The sequence below is a fragment of the Leptodactylus fuscus genome, chromosome 6 (assembly GCF_031893055.1).
Source record: "Leptodactylus fuscus isolate aLepFus1 chromosome 6, aLepFus1.hap2, whole genome shotgun sequence".
Lineage (NCBI taxonomy): Eukaryota > Metazoa > Chordata > Amphibia > Anura > Leptodactylidae > Leptodactylus > Leptodactylus fuscus.
In genome coordinates, this window is record NC_134270.1 from 75717395 (window position 1) to 75743772 (window position 26378).

Below are 26378 nucleotides of genomic sequence, written 5' to 3' on the forward strand. Positions count from 1 at the left end.
ATGGCCTTAAGAAAGACTATTCTTCAACTACCTTTATTATTTTGATCTGCGCCACCGTTCCTGAGAAATATCTTTTTTCTTCCTTATGTAAATGAGTTTTCAGACAGCACTGGGGTGTCCCCTATGCTGTTCAAAAACTCTCCAGCAACACCTCCATCTTCTTCTCTGGACCACAAATTATCTTGCGCCTTTGTGTCTTCATTCAAAAGCACTGGACATGTGCAGTCGGTCGGCCACAGGAAAATGGCTGACGGACATGCGCAGTCAGGTGACGCGGAAGAAGAGGCGGTCCGAAGAAGAAGATGGAGGTGTCACTGGAGAGCTTTCATACAGTACAAGGGATGCCCCCAGTGCTGCGAGAAAACTCATTTGCATAAGGAAGAAAAAAGATATTTCTCAGGAACGGTGGCGCAGATCAGAATAATAAAGGTAGGAGAATAATAGCCTTTCTTAAGGCCATTCCTACATCTAATTATTTAAAAAAAAAAAAAAAAAAGGGAATTTTAAAGGGGTATTCCCATCACGTTTGTTCAGCAGCCTGCAGGCTGTGTGCTCTCTTCACTTCCTGGATTTCTCGGCACATTGGTGGGTGGGGTTTCACTTGCTCTGCTATCTTTGCAGTCAGTAATGAGGGATTGGTTGTAAATGAATTACCACAGTATGAAGCTGATGTAGAGGCTGATGTAGCAGAGCTGGATTTGAGTCAGTTTGTAATACATACAGAGGTCCTGGACTCCCTATCTCAGCCAAATTAAATTAAACCGACTCGTAAGTGGAAGAGCAGGAGATAAGAGCTCAGAAATCCTGGAAATCTCACCTCCCCCCTCCCCTATCTGAGGAGCTCTGCTGCTTGTCTGTGGCAGAGACATAAACAGCTCAGAGCTGCTCCCAGCACTCAGGCCCTCCCTCCCCCCCCTGAGAGCAGGCAGCTAAGTCACTTGGGGACAGAGCAGATAAACCCCTGGTCCAGGGCCGTGGTCATAGAAACGCATGTAAACAATGAAGTGAATAAATTAAGATAGCGGCCAAACAAAGCAGTTTTGCTAAAGCAATGTATTTTTAAGAAGTCTTATATCCAGATAAACTAGCAGTATAGCTAGGATCCTTGTTATGGGACAACCCCTTTAATGATAGAATCCCTTTAAACAGACAAATATTGTTATTCCATAGAAATTTCATGAATTCAAGAAAAGGAAATCTTGAAGAGAACATGATGGCTAAACTTACAGAAACCAAGTCAGAGGAACCATCATCAAACATCTGGAGTTCATCGAATGAGTGGGAGAGGGCATGGGAGTCATGTGGGTAGACCAAAAAGAGGCGTGAATCCTTCGGAGACCTGAAAAAACAAACAAAAAGATTGACATTATAAGGGCAACTAAACTATACGAGCAAACTAAATATATTAGTTGATATATTATGGTCAAACATGGTTAGACTGAAATGCTGCTGGAATTAGATAGTCTACCCATAGTTTTGGGGTGGACCATCACCGTATAAAACAAAACGGAACCAAAATTAAAACACATTTTCCCTTTAAATAGGAAAACAATCACCAGTAAGTATTAGGGCCGATTTATTTAGACCTATATTTAGTACACTGGTCTAGACAATCCCTGTGATGCTGGAGGATGCGCCTCATTTATTATGAAGAACAAGTAAAATACAGAATGAAAGGGGTTGGTTGCTCTGGGCAACAAATACAGTTTCATAAATCTCCTCCATAGTCATAGTCATGGGTTCCAAACAGAACAGTCCAAAAATATAAGAGCAATGCATTCCTTGTACAGCTCTGTGAAACATGTTTCTGCAGTATAAGTAGCATGTAGTAATACAGAGGTATAAATCCTTTAAAGAAGAGCAGTCATGGCTGACATCAGAACACCTATCTGCCTAATGGAAACAACCGCATGAGCAATTCTATGGGAGATAAAGAAACAACGAAAAAGTAAATAAGAGGAATGGAAACAGTAGAACTTGCTGTGCAAAGCATTTTTCTTTTTTTTCTTTTTTTTTTTTAAATGTAGATTGTGAGCCCCACATAGAGCTCACAATGTACATTTTTCCCTATCAGTATGTCTTTTTTTTTTTTGGAATATGGAATGGAAATCCATGCAAACACGGGGAGAACATACAAACTCCTTGCAGATGGTTTTTGCCCTTGGTGGGATTTGAACACCAGGACCCAGTGCTGCAAGGCTGCAGTGCTAACCACTGAGCAACCGTGTGGCCCCTGCAAAGCATTTTTCATACATCCCATTCACTTCTTTGGGAACAATGGAAAAAGCACAGAACAGTCCGTTCAGATGTTTCCATGGCCCGGGCCACCTTAAGACAGGTATTGCAATCTCAGCCCTATTAACAACCACTTCACTATATTAGTACTGGGGGGGTGCCAGGGTGACTGCCAATACTAAATAGCGACAAATGAGGGAAAACATTAAGGCGGGTCTTACACGACCTAAGTGGTTTTTGCGGTCCGCAATTTGCTGACACTAAATTTCATTTCAAACAGTCATTCCACAGACATCCATGTCCAGCTGCACGTGCCCATAGTGTTCTATGGGACAATCCGTGCAGTGCTGTAATGTCCGTGACTTTGCGGACCTGCTGTATTCAGTGCAGACCCCGGTCACAGCACAACACACCACGGATAAAACATCCGGTAGTGTAAGCGGCCGCGCTGAATACAATGTGTCCGCAAATGGTCCGCAATTGAGAAACCACAATAGCAGACTAAACTTACTGTCGTGTAAGACAAGCCTAAGGGCCACTACAAACCATTGGCTAGCAAGTTAAAAGTTTGTTTGCCAATGGCTGGCAGGTTAAAGGGGCAAATTTTTTATTTTTATTGTTAAAAAGGTATGTTAGTGCTATCAATGGGTTAATAAATGCTCCCAAATACCTTTAGCAGTGTTTTGAGTGATTTCTGGCTTTCTCTGGGAGATCCTGGTATCCTCTGCATTTGTTTACAGGGGTAGCTTCCTGCTGTCTTAGACTACGACTACCATGAAGTGTTGCAGTTCACTCAGATCTCCCCTCTCACTTCCTCCCTCACAACCTCCCCCTTTTCGCTAGCTAGCCCACAGACTACTAGCCCTATTTACCTAGCTAGCTAACTCAGTCCCTCAACCCCCTTCCCCACCTCATCATACTTACCTGTCTTCTCGCCCTGGAGAAGACTTTAAAGTGCCACTGTCCCCTCTTCTGCCTGTATCTGGTATCCGAAACTGGCGCCTGTGCAATAGAACACCGGCAGGAGCCACGCATATGGAATAGAATGCTGTTTCTTTTTGCTTCTGCTGGTTTTCTATTCGCAGGCACCGGTTCCTTGTGAAGGAAGCGACGTCCAGCAGAAGAAGAGGAAGTGAGCGTTGGTGAGTATGAGGAGGATGGGGGGAGAGGAGAGAGGAGTACTGCTGGCCACCCGTCTCAGGAAACAGTGAAACAGAAGGTCACCAGGAAATCAGAAAATGTGCTTTGGGCGACCACCCCTGGCATATGGGTAAATATTTTTTTTTTCTAAAAGGAGTAAAATTAGAAGTTAGTCGGGGGGAGGGGGTTAAGCTTAGTGGTAAAGTTTTAACTTACCCCGAACAACCCCTTTAAGGTTAGTTATAACAAGTAGATACTGTGAAGCAAAAATGACAACGGGTACAAAAACCTTTATAGCAGAAAACTATGGGTCAAGAATGGACCTTGTATGTAAAGGGGACAGAGTTTGCACTATGTTGTCATCAGCGCCAGGAAACAACAGAGCCTGAGGGACCCCATTAACTATAATAAGGACTTTGGGGGTCAGTCTGTCTGTTTTTTCATCCAGCAATTTCTGACAGACTCTGCGAAGATGAGAACAGTCTTACAGACATGAAAGAGAAGGCATCAGGAGTTATATAATATGTGAACCAGATGGTGTGAGACGGAAATGCAGCACTTCACCTCAGATAATATGGGCCGTCAGGTCTGAGCACTGCTATGCCGCAGCTTTGCTTGGTATTGATGCTGCAGGATGTGACAAAGTGAAGCAACTGACAATGCAATGACTGTCTTTATCTCCTGGTATCTAATGAGATCCATCCCGGCCCTCTTATTCTGTCCTTGCAGCACAAATCAAACCAAGGACCATGGCCTCCTCATCAGCACTTAGGAGTTTTGTGATGACACAGACAACGCTATTAAGAGTCAATGTCAAAGCATGGATTGCTGGATTCACAGCATGCTGACGGGGAGGAAAGTGGAAGAACAACAATCTGCACACAATAAAAAAGTCCAGGGTTCCCTGGTTTTATGGAAACAAAGCAAAAGCAATTTGTGATGTAAGAATTAGATAGGTGGGGAATGGCTGCTGGGTCCCCCATGATCCCAAAAAAGTTCTGCAGAGCTCTAGAGATCTTCCCTTTATTCAGAACCAATGCTGCCTTGGACTGAAAATCTAAAACAGGTTGAAAACAACATTGTCAATAAAATGGCGGTGGTTACTTTAAAGAGGACCTTTTATCAGATTGGGCACAGGCAGTTCTATATACTGCTGGAAAGCCGACAGTGCACTGAATTCAGCGTACTGTCGGCTTTCCCGATCTGTGCCCCGGGTAAAGTGCTATCGGTCCCGGTACCGTAGCGCTTTACAGTCAGAAGGGAGTCCTTCTGCCCAGCAGTGCCTAACTGTCAGAAATGCCCTTCTGACTGTAAAGCGCTACGGTACCGGGACAGATAGCACTTTACCCGGGGCACGGATCGGGAAAGCCGACAGTGCGCTGAATTCAGCGCACTGTCAGCTTTCCAGTAGTATATAGAACTGCCTGTGCGCAATCTGATGAAAGGTCCTCTTTAAATGCTCACTAACTTTTCACACAATTTCAATTCATAAAATACCCCATCCATTCATTTTAAAAAAAAGATATGTTTATTATCAGATTATTCCCCACCCTTAAAAAGCTTTTGAAAGGGCTGCCACTAGGGGGCTCCTATCTTTTATATCTGGTTGTTAGTTAATATATGCCTCCTTACTGCTGGGAGGGTATGTAATAGGTGGGTGGCCCAGGCAATTCATTCACATTATCTCTACAAAGACATTTATCTCCTCTCAGATCTGTGTACACTGTCTGGAGTGTCTTCACTGGACTTAGTGAGGGATTGTTTTTATCAGACAAGCAGGGAAAAGACATGGAAATGAGTTAACTCTTCTGACACTGAATATGAATGAGAGGAGAGGGACTTGTGTAAAGATTAGCTTGTGTTATTTAGTATACACAGTACATTGCATTTATAAGAGCCATCTGTAAGATAGTGCCATAACTAGCATGAATATAGTATATGATAATTGAATGCAACTTTGTGCACACTCCTGATATTCTCATAGGAAGTGTTGTTCAGTATGGACTTTGGGCAGTAGTTTACTATGTACCCATCCCCCTTGCTCCGAGTGACCTGCAAATCAAGGTGCAAGGGTGTCTGCCATCTCCATTAAAGAGGACCTTTCATGTCCTCATGCACATGCGGTTTTATATACCGCTAGAAAGCCAACATCATGTTGAATTCAGTGCACTGTTGGATTTCCCATTATGAGCCCCAGGGCTGGAAACTAATGGCACCAATCTCTGCCCATTTTCAGAAGGGCGTTCCTGACAGACTAGCTGGGCTATCAGGAACGCTCCCCATGATATTACTCATCCATAGCCTTCTACTGTCAGAGGGAGCGTTCCTTACCACACAGTGATGATGTTGAGATATGAGGAACACCCCCAGTATTAGTCTATGGACGAGTACTGTCGGGAGGGGGGGCGGTCCTCACAACCCACCTAGACTGTCAGGAACGCCCATCGAAACCAACGGCACCAATATCTCTCGCCCCAGGACACATAACACAGACGTTCTCCTGGGTTTCCATTGAGGGGGTTTCCGCTTTGCAACTCCCCCAACGGAAACCTAATTTGCTTTAAAAAAAAAAAAAAAAAAAAAAAAAAAGCGCGGTTATTCACGAAAGTCCGTGGACCCCATAGACTACAATAGGTTCCGCTGGGTTTCTGCCAGTTCATGTGAATTTGTAAAAAACTCCAGCTGGAAGTCTTTACATGAATAAACTGAGGTTCCACACACAGTTTGGCATCTGACATGTACCTAGTAGCAAAAACTGCTATTATTTAATCTTGTAAAAGCAAAAAACAAACAAAAAAAAAAAAAAAAACAACAATAGTGACCATCACAAATGATCACATCAGAAGGCCCAGATGGTTATAGGAAAGATTTCACTACACATTACGCCTTATACTACGCTGAAGAAAACAGCAGCCACCTGGTGGACCCCATTACAGTCAATGGGGTTTGCGAGTGTCTGCAAGTAACTTCTATTTAGTGGTCTGGCTCTCCGTCATTCGGGTCCCTCGGTTTACACGAACAGTGAAGTGCCTGTCACAGATGTGAACTTGGCCTAATTTTCGTCTTCTCTATACAATGAGCCCTTGGCTAACTACAGATATAGCAAAGGTTAACATGACTCCTAACCTGTTAATAACACTGTGGCACAGTGCTAACTTAACGCTTTCAAAGGGTTTCCTATAATATACCTATTTTTATATGGGAGGCTTAGGTACAACAGCTCAGCTCTATATATGGTTGTATATCTCGATAATGCTGTGTTAACCCTTTAATCGCCAGGCACGTATGCTATACGTGCTCCCAAGGTGGCACTTCAGTAGCGGAGGACGTAGTTACTACGTCCTCCCTACTAATGCCGATATCTCTGGACTGCATCAACATATCTTGATGCTTTAAAATGCATTTTAAAGAAGAGACTCTCATCTTTAAAATGATACCAGGAACTTGATGATTTTACTTACAGTTTTGTAGTGATTCACTGTTGAAAACACTATTTGGCATTGAGATCCAACTGCAGATCTCAATTCCCGACAGCGTTTCAACAGTGAATCGCTCCAAAACTGTACATCCAAACATCGAGTTCTTGATATCATTTTAAAGATGAGATTCTCCTCTTTAAAATGCAATTGAAAGCATCAAGATATGTTGATGCAGTCCAAAGATATAGAGCTCCAAAGTGTCCCCCCCCCCCCTCCTGTCTAAGCAAGCAATTTGCGATCTCTAACAAGAAAGGAAGAGGGACATGGAGCAGTGCAGCAGAGAGAGAGACAGAGAAACGATCTGACTCTCTGTATAACTTGTGTGTGACAGCAGGAGGGGGGTGGCAGGGACTCTATTGTCCCTATTAACCCTTCTCCTGCCAATCAGAGCGTATACTATACATTTGTCTCTGATTGTCACATACAGTTATAATGTAATTCCCCCCTGAGCTTTACTAGTGGGGTATTCTTATGTTATACCTCCTGAACATAACCAGGAAGTTTATTGGCCCTGTGACCCAGACGTTTACCATTGTCCAGGTCGCAGCGACAAAAAAAAAAAGTCGCACCAAACACTTACACAACATATACATAAAGTCGCAAATAAAGTTTACATTTCACCCAATCCCTGTCCTGTCTATACCTGAGCTTTCTACCGTAAAATACGTCTCTAGTGATGTCCGTTACACGCTAAAATAATAGTAATAACGGTTATCACTAGAGATGAACGTATAGATTGCTAAAATTATTATAGGGGGATGGAAAATAACATTTTTATGTAAAGTCCTATTTAATTTGCATGCACAAAATGGGATGGCGCATTTCTGCGATTTTGGCGATTCTTTAACACCCGCCCCTGTAAATATATACATGTGTGGTATGTATGAACTCCTCACATATTGCAGTTTTATGGACAGTACATTACCGTATTTTCCGGACTATAAGGCGCACATAAAATACTTCGATTTCCTCAGAAATCGAAAGTGCGCCTTATAGTCCGGTGCGCTTAAATATAAGACTTGAAGCGGCGGCAAGCGAGGAGTTAAGCGGCAGCCGCCGGCAAAGTCTCCATGCCGCTTCCATACATTGCAATGGGAGCGCGCTATTCAAATAGTATTCGTTCATCTCTAACTATTTGAATAGCGCGCTCTCATTGTAATGTATGGAAGCGGCATGCAGACTTTGCCGGCGGCCGCTGCTTAAAGGGATTCTACTAGAGATGAGCGAGTACTGTTCGGATCAGCCGATCCGAACAGTACTCGCTCAATTCTAGATTCTACCATTAAAAGAACTTCTTCCCCCTGACCACGTCGGAATTCGTCTCTTACCTTTTCCATAGCCAGCGCTGCCTTCTCCCTGAGCTGTGTTCGCGCCTTCCGTGTCCCCGTCTGTGTTGTCTTCTTTGGGCTTCATGGATGATGCATGCGCAGTCGGCTCTGGCTGCGAGAGCCTGTTAGAGCCGACTGCGCATGCGTCATCCATGAGGCCCAAAGAAGACAGAGACGGAGCTGCGGAAGAAGGCGGTGCTGGCTATGGTAAAAAGGTAAGGAGACTATTCCGACGTGATCAAGAAGGAAGAAGTTCTTTTAATGGTAGAATCCCTTTAACTCCTCGCGTGCCGAGCGCTTCCATTCATTTCAATGGAAGCGTGCCATTGAAATGAATAGAAGCGGCTGGCACGCGGGGGGTTAAGCGGCCGCCGGCAAAGTCTGCCGGCCGCCGCTTTCAATCACATATAAGACGCACCGGACAGCGCTGCGCCTTATAGTTCGGTGCGCCTTATAGTCCGGTGCGCCTTATATATGGACCTAGGCAGGACTATAAGGCGCTCATGGGTAATGCGCCTTATAGTCCGGTGTGCCTTATAGTCCGCAAAATACGGTACGTTTGCAGAAAGGGATTTCTTGAGCCGCACTTTAGTGGCAAATTTGAATTTTTGCCCAATTTTTGCTAGCAATCTCTGTTTGCTGCAAAGTGGAATGAAGGTGCTTGTATATATAAACTATTAAATTGTGTTTTTATATACGGTATGCTGTGTACTCTGAAAAAAGTTAGATTTTGGTATCACAGTCACAGTTTGGTAGGTGCAGTATAGCTTTTAAACATATTAGAGAACAACAGCAAAATCCTGCTTGTCTTCTGTATTCGTGTTTTTGGGAGTCCGAGCTCTTGTTGTAGTTGAGGTTTGCAGTACATATAGTATATTTACACATTGTATACACCTTAAGCTATTATTTTAAAAGTATTTTGTATATGAATCTGAGATTGAACATGAGTTTTAGGTGCAAATATGTGATTTAGCGTATTTTTTCAAAGAATTATTTGTGTTGGTCGCAAAGTTGCATGAAGGTGGATGTGGCTATCGATGACCCATTAAGACATTTGTAATCTTCAGGTTGTCTACTTTCAAAAAATATATAGGGTTTAGGGGTTCACTTACTTTTCATGGTGTGTAATCCCTACATTTTATAGGATGATACTTTTTTAACATTTCCAGCTTCAAAGCAGATTTTTGTTCCTTCCAGTTCTAGCGATTTTCTGAAGACACGTGCATGCGGGTTCAGGCCATAGTAATATGTATGAACTCTGCACATGTTGAACTCTTATTTTTAGGAGGTTTGGTGCATTTAATTTTTTGTTTGGTTTCCGCTTTTAACAACTAATATACATTTATTTGCATTTTTTCATAAAACATTCACTTTAAATCAAAATTGCATGAAGGTGCCTGTTCGTATAAAGTACCAAGTGGCATTCTGACAATGCTGCAGGTGTCTACTTTAAGAAAATATATAGGTATGGGGGGGTTGGATGCTTTTTTAATGTTGCAATTTAGGTTTGATTTGTCCATCTCAAAACTGTGAAAATTGCTCTGGCTACTGGAGGTGCAAAATTTCCAGAGACCCTTGGCAGCGAAAAGGTTAATGGAGTTGTCTAGGATTAATGTTTTTATAACCCATCTTCCTTATAGGCCATAAATACCTCATTGGAGGGGGGACAACAGCCAGGTCCCGCATCGATCAGCTAAATAGAGCCATTTCCAGTATCCATCCTTTACATAATGCAGGGTAAGAAGTAGAAAGTTCTGTGCTATATAAAACATATGGGCGCAGTCACTGTAGCTCAGCTTACACCAACTTCAATGGGCACTGAGCTGCAATGATAGCATCCAGCCCCTATACTAGGTACAGAGCTTTCTGCTTCTGGCACTGTACTGTATGTAGGTTCGGCACCAGAAGTCGCTCTGTACAACCTTAACCCAGACATACTTACATCCCATCACACCTTCTCAAATTGTAGTGGTGGCAACTAAATAAAATCTCCTGTAAAGCTAAGCAGTCTCTTCTACACAGATGTGCTATGAGCAGTGGCGTAACTAGCACCATAGCAGCAGAGACAGCTGCCACAGGGCCCGGGACATTATGTGGATCATAGCAGATAGAGCAAGTGAAACCCTGCCCACCAATGTGCGAGAAATCCAGGAAGTGAAGAGAGTATAGAGCCTTCAGGCTGCAGAACAAGAGTTATGGGAATACCCCTTTCAGTTTTTGTAGATACAACATAAACCAATAGGCTAACAAATATTAAGATCCAAAATTAAGGATAGGCCCACGTATAAACAATTTGTAATACTACCGATGTCCTATTAGTATTTTCACTATTACCAACCTTCTCCATAACCAAGCCAATGAAAGCTTTAGCAACTGCTATGGCATAGATTTCCACAAAAACCATTTATGGCAAAGCCATGGCATATATAATCTGATAAGAGAAACTTCCACTCTGGGACCACCATCAAGAAAACAGAATAACGAGTTGGGGGATCTGCGAACTATAGTTAGGTGGGAGTCCATAAATGTTTTTGTTTTTTTGTTTTTTTTAAATAAGAAAACCCCTATAATTTCCCTTTAAAATTCTATCCATATAATTCATAAAGATCAGCAGACTTACTGCTCTTCATCCGATAAGGATTTCCAGGTCAGGCACTTGAGAAGTAATTCCGCAATACCTAATTTATCCTAATAGCCTCAACTCAGCATCTGTCAGCAACCCGCAGGTTCCGGCAGTCGTAGTAAGTGAAACTATAGCATTTCGTTATGACAAGATGAACCTCATAAATAATAGACAGGAAAACAAATAGGACCACTCAATAATTCTTCCAAAGCGGGAACATCTATTAACATTGTGCTGTCTACTCGCTTTCACTATTGATGCATTTAAGATGTGGTCTACCAAAGGTAAGCTGCGTAGGGGAGGAAATTTTATCTTATTCCAGCTATTAAGGAGGCATTTGGAATAAAATAATACAAGAAGAAAAGGAACGATCACATTTCACCTGCATGAGGGGGATGGGGTTTCATACTCCCGCTATCTTTCTTTATTCCCTTCCTGAATAGTCTATCTTTGGTTTACCCAGAAATATGACTTTAGATTTACATCTGCACTTGAAGTCCGAATTGCAGATTTTTTATTTTTTTTTTATTAATATTACATCATGAAGATTTTTTTTTTCATGCTATGGATTGTAAAGAAAAATGTTATAAGCTATAACTTTAAAAAAAAATATTATGCTGCCCTGCCTAATGGCTCCATTTAATATTCTGTACAACATAGCAGGAAGCTGGAAAAAATTGTGAATGGGACTGAGCTGCATCAATAGTAAGCTACACACCTACAGAAAACCCCTTTAAAGGGGCTCTATAATTTTAAAAAGTCATTTTTAACTAATCACATCCCTGCATAGATTTTAGAAAGTCTATTCCACACCTACCTTTAGTATGTAAATTGCCTCAGTGATTTTTGAATAAGTCAGTTTTTATTCATATGCTAATTAGCTTTCAGCCAGCACAGGAAGTTCCCAGCAGCACTCCTCTCTGCTATTCTCTCCTATCTGTGTGTGCAAACAGGAAGCTGAGTTATCAGCAGCAGCCAGTGCTGTATACACCCATAGGAAACGATAGCACCGTATATTAAAGAATCTCTAAAAATGAACCTCCAAGGATATCCTTAATGCCATAAATTACCTTTGTAGGAAAACCCCTTTAAGTGAATGTTTAAATCACACTTCTGGTTTAGATAAAACAAAAGTTTTAAGTTGAGAACATTTTCTGATATAAATTGTGTAGTTTGTGCAGAACAAAAATGACATTATCAACAGTCAATGAAAAGCTGGAGTCCTGATGACCTCAAAGATCAATGTAAAATCCTTAAGTCACAAATGGATCTACTTCAGGTAATTGATGACAACTAATAATATGACTCAGTAGTGTGCATGGCATCTATGTGCCTGTATGCCCTCCCAACAACATTGGGACATAGTCCTGATGAGTTTCCTGGAGGATCTCCTTCCTGACCTGGTTCAGTATAGCAATGAGCTCCTGAACCACGGTGTTACTACTCGACAGAGTCAGAAACACTGATTCATAGTGTTCCAGAGGGTCTCAATTAGATTCAGGTTTAGGGAACATGAGGGGCTAGTCAACTGCATCAATGCCTTAGGTCCTGGATAACAACCTGCACACTTGGGCCATATAATTTTCCATCATTGTTCTGCACCAGAAGGAACCCAAAGCTTTCCAAGGCTTCGGCAACAGACTTCGTCTGACTATGGCTTTGAGTTTTTCATCCTAGTACCTAAAAGCAGTCAGGGTACTATGTGGGGGTTTATGTGATCCTCCAAGGAAATGCTTAGCCAGACCTTACTAAACCACCAATAAACTGGTCTTGCTGGATCTCCAGGCTCTTTCATGTCTGCCATGTGTGCGGTGTGTGAATCTGCCCTCATCTGTAAAGAAGACAAACAGACTTGCCAATTCTGGTGTTCTCGGGCAAATGCCAATCTAGTTGCACAGTGCTGGGATGTGAGCACAGGTCCCACTACATGACATGGGGTCGTCATGCCACAATCATGGAGTTTGTTTCCAACACTTCACGTGGTCCCCTCTCCAAGTGGAAGCACCCCAGAGAAAACTACTGCCACCACCATCCAGGTAGTGCTGCAGGACTAGGCCTAGCAGGTGGCACATCATCCACCACTACTACTACTGTACTACTCCCATCCTCCGGTTCCCTCCATCTGGGTTGCAGCATACCGAAGAGCAGATATTGGTCCTGCTGCTGGGCGGATACCCTTCTCATTCAATGATCTGTGTCTTGGAATCTTGCAAAGACACGTATGTATGTGCTGTCCTGGAGGAACTGTACTACCTATGCAACCTAAATTGTGTGCAGGCACTGTCTCATGTTACCAGTAGTAAAAAAGGACACCGGTGAAACTAAAGTAAAATCAGTCAGGGAGGATAAGTGGAAAGTACTGATCTATGACCACAACCACCAAAACCCATTTCCAATTTGGGGATTGTCTTGCTATTGCCTCTGCAGTGCGCCAAAGCAAATAAAATTGATTCACAATTCCTTATGCTTTTTACGACAGACAAACAATGTATTGAATGAGAAAGTAGCTACATCCAGTTGTCATGTAGCTAGCTGGATGCTATACCTTGTACTGACGGGGTGGGAGGGCATTCACTGCCCAACGATGGTGCTGAGATGTAAGTCCAACCATTCTAACAGTGCAGGTTATCAGTGTCAAAAGCAACAGCACCAATATCTCTGGCACCAGGGCAAGGCAGTGCACTGAATTCACATGGCATACAGCCCTCTTCCCCAGTGACCGCGGTGCTGCCTACAGAGCCTTATCTGTGTGTACATACAGTACCAGCACCGAATTTGATAAATAAGGGACGTGAAAACACCCGACTGCCAAGTTCTGCCCAGAGATAGCTTAGGCTCCTCCACTTTGGGGCAGGGCTTCACAAGTAACAATCTTTTGGAGAGAACTCCTTCTTAAAACTAGGGACCATCCCAATGAATTTGGGATGCTTAGAAATTATGTGTGTATAGTATTATCCAGCCTTACCTAGGTATACAGCAGCTCTCATTAAATACCCTGTCCTTCACTGACAGTATCTCAGTCTACATAGCAAAGCTGAAACCATAAATGTCAGTTTATACTGTCAGCTCTATTGGCCTGCATAAGAATTGGAATATGGATATGAATTTAAAGGTATTGTGCAGGATAAGAAAACATGACTGCTTTCTTCTTCTCAGAAAGTTATCTGATATCCTTTGGTCACATGGCAATATGACTTTTCAGTCCCATTAAAATTAATAAGACTGAACTGCGGAATGGCAACGTGACCTGGGGACATTTGCTGAAACAAACAAATTAGCCATGTTTTCTCATTCTACACAACACCTTTAGGCTCTTTCCATAGAAGACTATGAAAGTGTCATGGTCTGGGGTTGCTAGGTGGGGTGGCATAGACACACAAGTCCAGATTCTTTAGTCCAAAAACAAAGGTAGAGTTTTATTTTCACTCAAAAATATAGTGCAACAACAAAAGGAAACAATACAAAAATAAATACCTGCCTGGCTAGGCTGTAACTAAACATAGAATAGGTTACCTCAACTACAATAACAGAAATCCAAAAGCCAGTTGAGTCATTCAGGACACAGCTCCAAAAATAGGACCTCTCTCTTTCACTCTCCAGCAAAGCTCTGCCCACAGTCTGCTGCTGGAGCAACTTCTTAAGCCTCCTTGATGAGCAGACTCTCTGCAGCTGAGTCGCTGACGGAACATCCCCAAAGTGTGGACTGGAGGGGGGTGGAATGACAGGTCCCACTACCAACCTACCTGTCATTCCTAAAAATCCAGCCCAACCCAGACAAAAGTTGTCTGCTGAGAACAAACATTCCTGGAGTTTCCTCATCTCACCCACCTGAGTAGTCTGGGTGAGATGTACACCCCCTCCATTATCTGACCAGCCATCGGCTTACAGAAGTTATTGAGATACTTTAGCTAGCTGGGAATATGCCAGCAGTTATTCCTTCACAATACACATTCAAGATCTGTTCAGCTGAGGGTGCATGTGTAGTCAGTGGTGAAAGAGAAATAGGTTGCTGTCTAGCCACTCTGGTGGCGGCTTATCTCTCTTGAGAGCAAATGAATGAACATATTAAAAATTCAGCACTCCAATCTTTTTTCATCCTATTTGCCAAATGAACATTGGCCAAGATATCTAATATACAAGGTTGGCTTGGCTGGGCTCGACTTAGCACCTTCAACCAACATTAATCTAAATTGTATATGGCACCTTAAAATTGGAAAACAATTTAGCTGGCTAGCTGTGTGAAGGAAAAATTTCATCTAGGTCCTTTTCTTTTAAACCTGTGAGGGGGGAAAAAATGGAGCAATTTCACTACTTACACTGCCAGTATGACATATTTCCGGAGTGCCTTCAACAGAGCTTTGGTTCCACCTTGATGAAAATGAAGAGCTTGAAAAGACACCCCTTCCTTGGTAATAAATATTAGATAAGACCAGCTTAGCCCTGGCTTGCTTTTGCGTACAGACTTGAGCTCTGACAGACTGAGTGAGAAGGCCCATTTTTCACGATTCCCAGGTTTTACAGCTGTAGAGGGAAAATTAAATAGAAAAATGAATACTAGTAAGTCCAGTTTTGGTTGTTGCTCTCTATTGTAATGGTGTTGACATATAAGGATCTTGTAAACGAGCTGCTATAAGGAGAAGCACAGAAAATGTAGAGATGAAAAGTTATAGCTTAATAATGAAATAATATTACTAACAAAGTATGACTTCAGCAGAAACTTGAAATAAACAGCCCTTACAGAAATCAGAGGAACAGGGTCTTTAAAAAGAAAAAAATGAAGAAAAAATAATATATATATATATATATATATATATATATATATATATATGTATACACACACAGTATATATATTTCCCAGATGGGGCGGTGCTAAATGGGAATGCTGCATCTTGTAGTTTGGCAGAGCAGCATCACTTTTACCCCTTTCTATAGTGTTTTTGCATTTTCTAATTTTTTAGAGTTCAATCTGTGAAAAAAACATCAATTTTTTTTCCTGCTTTGGTGTATAGGATAAATAACTCTGGGCATTTTGTGATGCAAGGATGCCTAGGTTTTTATTTATTTTTGTTAATTTGCTATTATATGTATTCTATGGAAGGGTTGATGTAATTTGACACACACACACACACACATATATATATTTATTTATTTTATTTTTTTTCTTCATTTTTTAAGCTCCTCCATTTGAAGCTTGACCCTACAATCGTTAGATTGTTGTACCATAGACTGCAATAGAACGAAAGTAACCAATCTCCTTAGGTGTTGTGGTGACATGTGATCATGGCACCTGATCAGTCAGAGAGGTCTCTCACTACATGTGAAAGACATGCACCATGTACACAGTATCATGTACACCACCTTGAAATATGTACATGAAAATGTACCAGAAATTTTATACATCTTCCAAAGTGGTGTGCAAGATACTACAAGGTGTCCGAATGAAAACACTTACAATGGAGGAACAAAACACAAACTGCAGGCCAGGATGAATTTACACAAACACAAAGTTTCGGGGGCCACACGGTGGCTCAGTGGTTAGCACTGCAGCCCTGCAGCGCTGGAGTCCTGGTGTTCAAATCCCGCCAAGGGCATAAAACCATCTGCAAGGAGTTTGTATGTTCTCCCCGTGTTTGCATGGATTTCCATCCCATATTCCAAAGACATACTGATAGGGAAAAATGTACATTGTGAGCTCTATGTGGGGCTCACAATCTACATTAAAAAAACAAACAAAAAAAAACAAACACAAAGTTTCATCTGGATAACCCCATGGGAAAACACTTTTAAGGACTACACCACAGCTTGTCAGACTTAAAAGTCCTGATTCTAAAAGGTCTTTTCAAGAAAGATAGAGAGAAAAATTGGGAATTGAAGCTGATGATAAAATTGAGATCATTAACAAAAAGGACTCAGGCTAGGTTCACACTTGCGCTCTGTTTCTGTTCTGGGATTCTGTCACCCATTCCGCTTAAAAAAATGTGGAGAGAAAAGTCCTGCATTTTTGGGGCAGAAATGGACCTCAATATAGTCGATGGGGTCCGCAGATAACTGCTTTTTAAGCAGATTTGGTTTTCGAAAATCCGAATGCAGGTAGGAATCTAGCATCAATCTAACACCTGGATTTATGAGCCATAACATGGACACAATTCACCCTCCTCCATCAGATTAACTACAAAGGACTCCAAAACAGCCCCCAACTCCTTCCTGTCATAACCCCAGTTTTATTACCCTGCCTTATCTTACTATCACCTCATGAACTCATTGCCTTTGTGTTGACAGTCCTGTGCACTCATTCATTTAGAAAGACCTGAAGAAGAAACCTCTGTGCTTTAAAACCTTGCAAACATCTTTTTTTTTGGTTAGCCAATACAGGTATCATACAGTCCTATGAAAAAGTTTGGGCACCCCTATTAATCTTAATCATTTTTTGTTCTAAATATTTTGGTGTTTGCAACAGCCATTTCAGTTTGATATATCTAATAACTGATGGACACAGTAATATTTCAGGAGTGAAATGAGGTTTATTGTACTAACAGAAAATGTGCAATATGCATTAAACCAAAATTTGACCGGCGCAAAAGTATGGGCACCCTTATCATTTTATTGATTTGAATTCCCCTAACTACTTTTTACTGACTTACTGAAGCACAAAATTGGTTTTGTAACCTCAGTGAGCTTTGAACTTCATAGCCAGATGTATCCAATCATAAGAAAAGGTATTTAAGGTGGCCAATTGCAAGTTGATCTCCTATTTGAATCTCCTCTGAAGAGTGGCATCATGGGCTACTCAAAACAACTCTCAAATGATCTGAAAACAAAGATTGTTCAACATAGTTGTTCAGGGGAAGGATACAAAAAGTTGTCTCAGAGATTTAACCTGTCAGTTTCCACTGTGAGGAACATAGTAAGGAAATGGAAGACCACAGGGACAGTTCTTGTTAAGCCCAGAAGTGGCAGGCCAAGAAAAATATCAGAAAGGCAGAGAAGAAGAATGGTGAGAACAGTCAAGGACAATCCACAGACCACCTCCAAAGAGCTGCAGCATCATCTTGCTGCAGATGGTGTCACTGTGCATCGGTCAACTATACAGCGCACTTTGCACAAATAGAAGCTGTATGGGAGAGTGATGAGAAAGAAGCCGTTTCTGCACGTACGCCACAAATAGAGTTGCCTGAGGTATGAAAAAGCACATTTGGACAAGGCAGCTTCATTTTGGAAACAAAAATTGAGTTGTTTGGTTATAAAAAAAGGCGTTATGCATGGCGTCCAAAAAGAAACAGCATTCCAAGAAAAACACATGCTACCCACTGTAAAATTTGGTGGAGGTTCCATCATGCTTTGGGGCTGTGTGGCCAATGCCGGCATCGGGAATCTTGTTAAAGTTGAGAGTCGCATGGATTCCACTCAGTATCAGCAGATTCTTGAGAATAATGTTCAAGAATCAGTGACGAAGTTGAAGTTACCCCGGGGATGGATATTTCAGCAAGACAATGATCCAAAACACTGCTCCAAATCAACTCAGGCATTCATGCAGAGGAACAATTACAATGTTCTGGAATGGCCATCCCAGTCCCCAGACCTGAATATCATTGAACATCTGTGGGATGATTTGAAGCGGGCTGTCCATGCTCGGCGACCATCTAACTTAACTGAACTTGAATTGTTTGTCCAAAATACCTTTATCCAGGATCCAGGAACTGATTAAAAGCTACAGGAAGCGACTAGAGGCTGTTATCTTTGCAAAAGGAGGATCTACTAAATATTAATGTCACTTTTCTGTTGAGGTGCCCATACTTTTGCACCGGTCAAATTTTGGTTTAATGCATATTGCACATTTTCTGTTAGTACAATAAACCTCATTTCAATCCTGAAATATTACTGTGTCCATCAGTTATTAGATATATCAAACTGAAATGGCTGTTATAAACACCAAAATATTTAGAACTAAAAATGATTAAGATTAATAGGGGTGCCCAAACTTTTTCATAGGACTGTATCTACACAAAAGTATCAAATATTGAATGTGTTTCTCTGGCTAACTGACAATGGGGCGTTACCATTCCCCTTGTCAACAGAATATAACTCTATACGATCTGATCCAATATTTGGATACTGTCCGTGTATAGGGATATATAGCCCTTAGACACCAGGAATGGTGACAATTACTTGTCTACTGTAGCACAGAAGGGTCGTGTTGACTACAGACACAATGCGGCTGGGACAATGGTCAACAAGTTTTGGGAACAGCCCAAGGTCTACTTAATCTGCCATATAGTCTACTTACTATGCATCTAGTAGATTATCACAAATTTAGAAATCACCCTGTTACTGGATACAGGTACAAAATCATCAAAATGGCACGTGATATCAGGACTACAGTGCTCAGACTTATGAAAATGGTCCAGTGGTTAAGAAGTCGCAGTATTTCATTCATGGTGCCCATTTCAAGAAACATATACGCACCTGACAAATCCTCCTGTGGACGACCTTTGGTTCCTACTGTGCTAATAACTGCCCAGTCTGGTTCATACCCAGGGTCAAACATATCATCCTCTGCTCGGCATGCTACGCTCCCAGGAGACTCCTGTGCAAACAGGTATAAAAATATAAACATTACATTTTTCTATAAAAATAGGATTATAACAGTCAATGTGAGGGTTGGAAAAATACCCGCAAATCAACCAGGATAACCAACGTTGGATATGTCAGTTTGCTCATTACAACGTTTGCGGTGTTCCACCTACAGTTTCGTCCAGACTGAACACATCCTAACTGAAACGGTCATTATACGCTAGGGCCTCTTCAGACCCCAGAATATAATTAGCGGAGGACTCATGAGGCATAGACGCAAGCGTCACAATGCTGCGTGAACCATGTGACCACTGAAGCCTAATCACAGGCCTCAGAGGTCCCGGGCGTTAGTCAGAACACCCAAGAGTTGCGCCAGGAGAGGCATTTTTCATATTTGACCACCTCCCCTAATCCTCCGCTCATTATACTCTGGGATCTGAAGAGGCTGCACAGTATAATAGTAGATCCGGTTCAGCCATGTTCAATGCGAACAAACCTCGCACACTCATATTGTAAAAGGGCATGGTTTGAAAAGGTCATGACCTCAATAATCAGCATTAATTGTAAACGAGAAAAAAATGCCTAATTAATTTAGGTCATAATTGCCCATCCCAAATCAATGTCTTATGCTTCCCTATGCTCCAATTCTCCCTCCTTATTCTTACAAACCATAACATCAGAGAGGAGAGTTCAATAGTGGTTTTGCACTGACTGCACTGTTTCAACACTGATTTTTCATCCCAAGTAACAGCACATACAGTTAGGTCTAGAAATATCTGAGCACAAGTGACCCAAGTTTTGGCATTTTAGCTGTTTACCAAAACATATTTAACATGCGGTTATATAATCAATATGGGCTTAAAGTTCAGACCCTCCACTTTAATTTGAGGGAACTGGAGGAAGGGTTTAGGAATTACAGATCTGTACAATTTTCTCAAAAGATATTTAATGGGCTATTCCCTCGTAAATCCATGATCAATTAAGCAAGTAGGGTTAGGTTCACATCTGCACCGGAGAATCCACTGCAGAAAATCATCAGAAAAAAAAGTCCTGCACTCCCGGGAAACCCCATTATAGTCTAAGGGGACCACATGTAACCGTTGTTTTAGCCATATGGCTCTCTGTCGTTCAGGTCTGGAGCTGATTCCAGGTGTTACATTTGCATTTCAAAGTAAGTCAATATTAGGCGAAAGAAAGAATGAAATGCATCAGAGAGATAGCAGAAATAGTTTGGTAGGCCTGGGCGTCCATGAAAGTCACCAGTGTTAGATGATCACAGAACCATGGTGAAGAAAAACCCGTTCACAACATTCATCTAAGTGAACACCCGCAAGGAAGTAGGTATTAAAGTCTACCATAAAGTGAACACTTCATGAGAACAAATACAAAGGGTTCACCACAAGGTGCAAACCATTAGTCAGCCTCAAAAATAAAAAGACCAGAATAGACTTTACCAAAATGAAGTGAGCCCAATTGTGAAACAGCATTCTTTGGACAGATGAAACCTGTGGTGAATCTGTACCAGAATGATGGGAAGAAGAAAGTATGGAGAAGGCTTGGAACGTTTCATGATCCTAAGCACACCACAACCTCTGTAAGACATGGTGAAGGCAGTGTGATGGCATGGGCTTGCCTGGCTTCCAATGACACTGCATCACTAATGTTTATTGATGATGTGACAAAAGACAGAAGAAACCGGATGAATTTTGAGGTGTACAGGAATATACTTTCTGCTCAGATTCAACTTAATGCAGCAAGGTTGATTGGATGGAGATTCACAGTACAGGTGGACAATGGTGCAAAACATACTGAAAAAACAACCCAAGATATGGAATATTCTGCAATGGCCAAGTCAATCATCAGATCTCAACCTGATCAAACATGCCTTTCACTTGCTTAAGACAAAACTTAAGGCAGAAAAGCCCACAAACAAGCAACAACTAAATACCACTGCAGTAATGGCCTGGCAAAGCATCACAAAGGAGGAAACCTAGTGTTTGGTGATGTCCATGGGTTCCAGACTTCAGGCAGTTATTGCCTGCAAAGGATTCTATACAAAGTATTAAAATTTAACATTTAAGTTAATGTTAACTTATAAGAAAAGATAAGATAATCCTTTAATAGTCCCACCATGGGTGAAATTTCATGTGAGAAATATCAAATAACTTTTAAGCACTGAAATGAAGAGACTTTGTAGAAAAATGGTTGCAATTCCTAAACATTTCCCAGGATATTTTTGTTCAACCCTTGCCTTAAACCTGAAAGTATACACTTCAATTGTATACTCAGTTGTTTCATTTCCAATCCAATATGGTGGCATGTAGAGCCCAAATCATGAGGATTGCATCACTGTCTAAATATTTCTGGACCTAACTGTATCATATCCCAGAGTTGCTGGTCGCACTCTTGCAGATGTAAGTGCCTGATGTAAGGACTAAACTCCCTGGAATACAAACAGAAAGAGAAAGTTTCATATTGTTGCACCGCTACAGACTGTGTTAGCACTAAACTGACAAACGGAAACAGAATATCGGAGAATTGCTAACAACTTCAAACAGCAGAGGCGCAAAGTGCTAACTGGCAGCACATATATTCCTTACTTTCTTAGAATAATGAATTTGCGTCATATCTCCATCTTCTTCTATAGGAATCCACTGAAGAAACACATCTGATGTCTGGAAAAAAACAAATAAATTCTTAGAACATCTAGTGAAAACCTTCCCTTAAGATAGGACATCTACAGTATATCTGATTGGTGGAGTCTAACACCTGAGACCCCCACCGATCAGATATGGCTGACCTATCCTGAGTGATGAGATAAATGAGTTTAGGGGCACCAGCCCGTACTTGGACAATAGAGAAAGTTATAATCATTCCTAATTGGGAGACAATTCTCATTCTCAGAGTTTCTTTCTTCTCTGTGACCCCGACTCAGATCCTGACATACTCAACAACAACTTTTATACATCCCTAAGTGGAGGGACAATTTGGACAGTTTTTAGTTCCCCCTAAAGAAAGAAGGATGCAGACATGGCAGGAGGCGTCTTCTCTAGCATATAAACAATCAGAACATTAATATGAAGGTCAGAAATGTTAAGAGCCTACATTCTCCAGTCTCCACAGAGGTCATTAGAGGGATGACCCATCATTCAGCTAGGGGGTAGATGGCAATATACAGGGACAAAATTCATATCAACGCCAACAGATATATATATATATAAACAGAAATTTGTCCAGAGGTTACACATTATCTCTCTCTCTCACACACACACAATTTCTTTTAAGCTCCATGGACATGGGGAAATCTGGACCGGAGGAAGGGACTCCAAGCATTACAGAACAAGGAGTCTTGACCTCCTTACTGGGATTGTACCAGAAAATCTGACCGATGTACGGACCAGATTTTCCAGCTCCGATTTCCTTGTGTGAAAGGGACGTTATTGAATACTGTGCTATTTCAGTAGAAAAAAAAATAAAAAAATAAATAACATAGTCCAGTCCAACAGAGGCCAAAAGAACACGCTCTTAGCCTCTGTTAAATGAAGGGGACCCATAGATAGGTTTGATATGTGCCAGGAGCTTTTCTTGAACATACTGTGAATTCACATATTCTGTAAACTGCAGTTTTTGCTAAACATAAACTACTACTAAATGATAATGCTGGGCTCACTATACATCAGTTACCTTCTCTATAAGACGAATAACCCCTGGAATCATAGAGTCCTGATCATTCTGCCTTTTAGCACTGGTATGCAAGAAGACGCCATGTTTCTCAAACACGATCTGAAACAAAGAAAATAAGAAATTTTCTAAGAACTTACCATACAATAAAGGACACATCCTGGCAAAGGATATTGTTCTATTTCCTATACTTTACACTGCAGTTCTGCTTTCTCAGCCTGAATGTTGGATATATTATACACACACTTGATTGATAGATAGATAGATAGATAGATAAGAAGTCCAGTACCTGAAGAGCAGGTAGAATAATTTCAGGTATCTTCTACCCTATACAGTAACATGAATAGGCCTTATGGATCCTTAACATTCATCAGTGAGGGTCTGACTTAAGAGACTCCCACCAATTCTAAAACCGTAGAATTTTCCGTCTCCATACATGCTGCAATGTAACCAAGTCTCCTCAGGCAGTGAGGGAATATTCACAACACTTTATGAATCTCAGGCTACGAAGCCTTTATATGCAATGCTTGGACAGGCCTCCAATTTTTAAGAGCACCAAAGAAGCCTTGTTTCCATATCACAGCCCACTATGCATGACATGGTAAGTTCACGCTACTGTCTGTAGAGCCCATTGCTCTTTTTAAAATAGTTCCCCCCCCCCCCTCTGTTGACAGCATGGGAGAATGACAGCAAGCAGAGATCTAGAAAAATGTGAGGAACTTATATAAAAAATATATTGGAAAATTGTATAACTTTTCATTATACAAACAATAACATTTTACTCTTAATATTGGCCAACCCCTTTAAAGGGAATCTGTCAGGGAGATTTGGAACACTAAACCATGCGTAGGCCTTTATGTACTGGGAGTTAGTGTCCCAAGTCACCCTGTAATAAAGCCGTATAAATAAGAAAAGCTTTATACTTACCCTGCCGCTGTAGTTCACCACTGAAGCCAGAGGAGTACGACTTGGTTTCAATGTGCATGCCCTGGACCTCTAGCACTTGTGCAGTGTAGCTGGGGTGTACGTCCAAGGCTTCATTGTAGGACTACACAGATGTCGGGAACAGCAGGAACGAGTCCAATGAAACTCACTGGATTCATCTCTAAGGAGGCGTTCACACTTGCGCCGTCCCCATCCGCCCATTTTTTTGGGGGGTTGGAAACAGAGTTTCGCATGTCCAACTTTGTGTCTGGTCAAAAAAAAAATGGTTTCGCCGCAGAGAGGCTGCAGGCGGACACCAGCTTTTAAAACCCCATTCAAATTAATGGGTTTTAAAACTGACCGCCAGGAAGGCGGGCGAACACGGGCGCAAGTGTGAACACTCCCCGCGTTAGTATAAAAGTTTATTCCAGGCACGGATTGTTTTCATATAGGGCAATTTGGGACACTAACCTGCAGGTATATAATGACCTGTGGGTTGTTTACTGTCCCAAAGCAACCTGACAGATTCTCTTTAAACGCTAAATGTAACAGATGTTGAACTTTGTGTTTCGATTTCTCAGCACTTCTAAAATCTCTGCTTACTGTCAGTGCACAAAAACACTATATCCATTCAAAAGCTGAAAATCTGTCCAAATTACAAAGGAATGTATATATATATATATATATATATATATATATATATATATATGCGGGGGTCCGCACATGAGCTCACTTGGACATGATCAGGCCAATACCTCCCCACCTTCCACTCCCCCATTCACTGACAGCTACCAGAGATCTTGAAACATATGTCACAAAGTCTATAGTGGCAGACGTCATTATAGCAATGTTCTGCATGATCCATCACAGACTGGTCACAAGACACCAGATCACCTGATTAAAAATAGAAGCCAGCAAATTCCACATCTCCGCAGCGCCATCTAGCGGTCAATTCTCGCCATCGCATTCTCGCTAACTAATCCGGAAGGAGATGAATGTGTACTGACACCAAGCTGTGTGTCCTTCGTCCCCTTCCCGGTTACCGAGCCCGGTCAGGCCCACACATACGGTTCCAAATGCCAGAACTCACCTTGTAAGCATCAGACTCCATGACCAGTCTCTCCAAAACTTCCGCGTTCAATACGTCACTTCCACCCCTGTGACTGGTTCTTTCCCTCATACACAGTTGCCATAGAGACGGCCCCGCCCCTTTGACGCTTCTCAGCTGCTCGGAGAGCGGACTGTAAAGGGAAGGAGATCATGTCATACCTAATAATACATGACATATTCCCAATGTAATACGTATACGTAATATTATCTTTTATTATCAGGACCTGGATGGCCTGATAATGGCATGGGCCAGCCTGGGGTGAAGCGATAATCTGCAGGGCACTTGGTTTCCAGTGTCTTCTCAACAGCATTCCTTAGACACCCCCTGTAGTATCCCCCAATAACTTCAGGGAAAGTGCAGATGGACGTGCGTATCCCTTGTATTTTGTATCTGTGGTTCATATGAATGGCTGCTCTTAGTTCCCCGCTCTCTTCTCAGAAGGGACCCCACATGGCATACGGAAAGTTGTTGTCCACATATCAAAGTGCATTAATAGAGTAAAACCCAGTAAATAGACAACATGTATTAGATCATCCTGTAACTGAGCGTAACCTGTTCCTGCATCTTATGTTGGCAAGATAGAGGACAAAATTCTGGGTGTCAGAGTTAGGGCTTATTCACACACGTCTGTTTAATAGGGACCGGTCATGTCTGTGATAATCACAGATTGCATAAAAACCCATTGATTTTGATAAGCACATTCAGATGGCCATTTTTTCCATAGACTGATGGTGTGCAGAAATAGAGAGATGCCCTAATTTGGTCAGTTTTGTGCACCATGGATGCCTATTAAAGTGTATAGGTCTGTGAAGATCAAAGACAGCACACAGATGCCATGGGCCCAGATACATAGTTTTTTAAAGGGGTTGTCCCATCACAAGGATCCTATCTATACTGCTTGTTAATGTGAATGTAAGACTTTTCCTAAATACATTGCTTCAGCAAAACTGCTTTGTTTGTCCACTATCTTACTTTATTCATTTTTATTTATTTTTTTTTGACACATCCCTTGACTTATCTGGTCATAAGTCAAGTGATGTATCTGCTGCTCTGAGGGAGAGGGAGGAGGGGCTAAGTGCACGCGAGCGAGCTTGGAGGGGGGGGGTAGTTTATGCCGCCAATACAGACCCGGCATCCGCTGTAATAGAGAGGCGGATGCCGGGGAGTGTAGACACCGGCACAGATGCCTGCAACATCTCTATGCTTCTGCCCTGCATGAATCCAGCAGCGGCAGGAGCGATGCTGCTATTCCGGGGGGGGTGTTGGGGTGCGGAGGAGCGGAATAA

At 41.9% G+C, this 26378-nt stretch overlaps 1 protein-coding gene and 1 long non-coding RNA gene across 3 annotated transcripts in view; one reads left to right on the top strand and one right to left on the bottom strand.

Moving 5' to 3' along the window:
• Positions 1–25161, bottom strand: part of TBC1D17 (TBC1 domain family member 17) — a 49446-nt gene extending 24285 nt beyond the window's left edge. For both annotated transcript variants that reach the window (XR_012717000.1, XM_075280289.1), the window contains exons 1-6: positions 25072–25161; positions 23061–23159; positions 21977–22051; positions 19269–19389; positions 15122–15326; positions 1228–1339 (exon numbers count right to left, since the gene is read on the bottom strand). Coding sequence is in view for 1 of the 2 variants with exons in the window: in XM_075280289.1 (XP_075136390.1) it covers positions 1228–1339; positions 15122–15326; positions 19269–19389; positions 21977–22051; positions 23061–23159; positions 25072–25161 (702 nt within the window). In the remaining variant the exon portion in view is untranslated. The remainder of the gene's footprint in view (positions 1–1227; positions 1340–15121; positions 15327–19268; positions 19390–21976; positions 22052–23060; positions 23160–25071) is intronic.
• The window catches only part of LOC142210868 (uncharacterized), an 892280-nt gene that overhangs the window by 316987 nt on the left and 548915 nt on the right, over positions 1–26378 (top strand). The window lies entirely within an intron of this gene.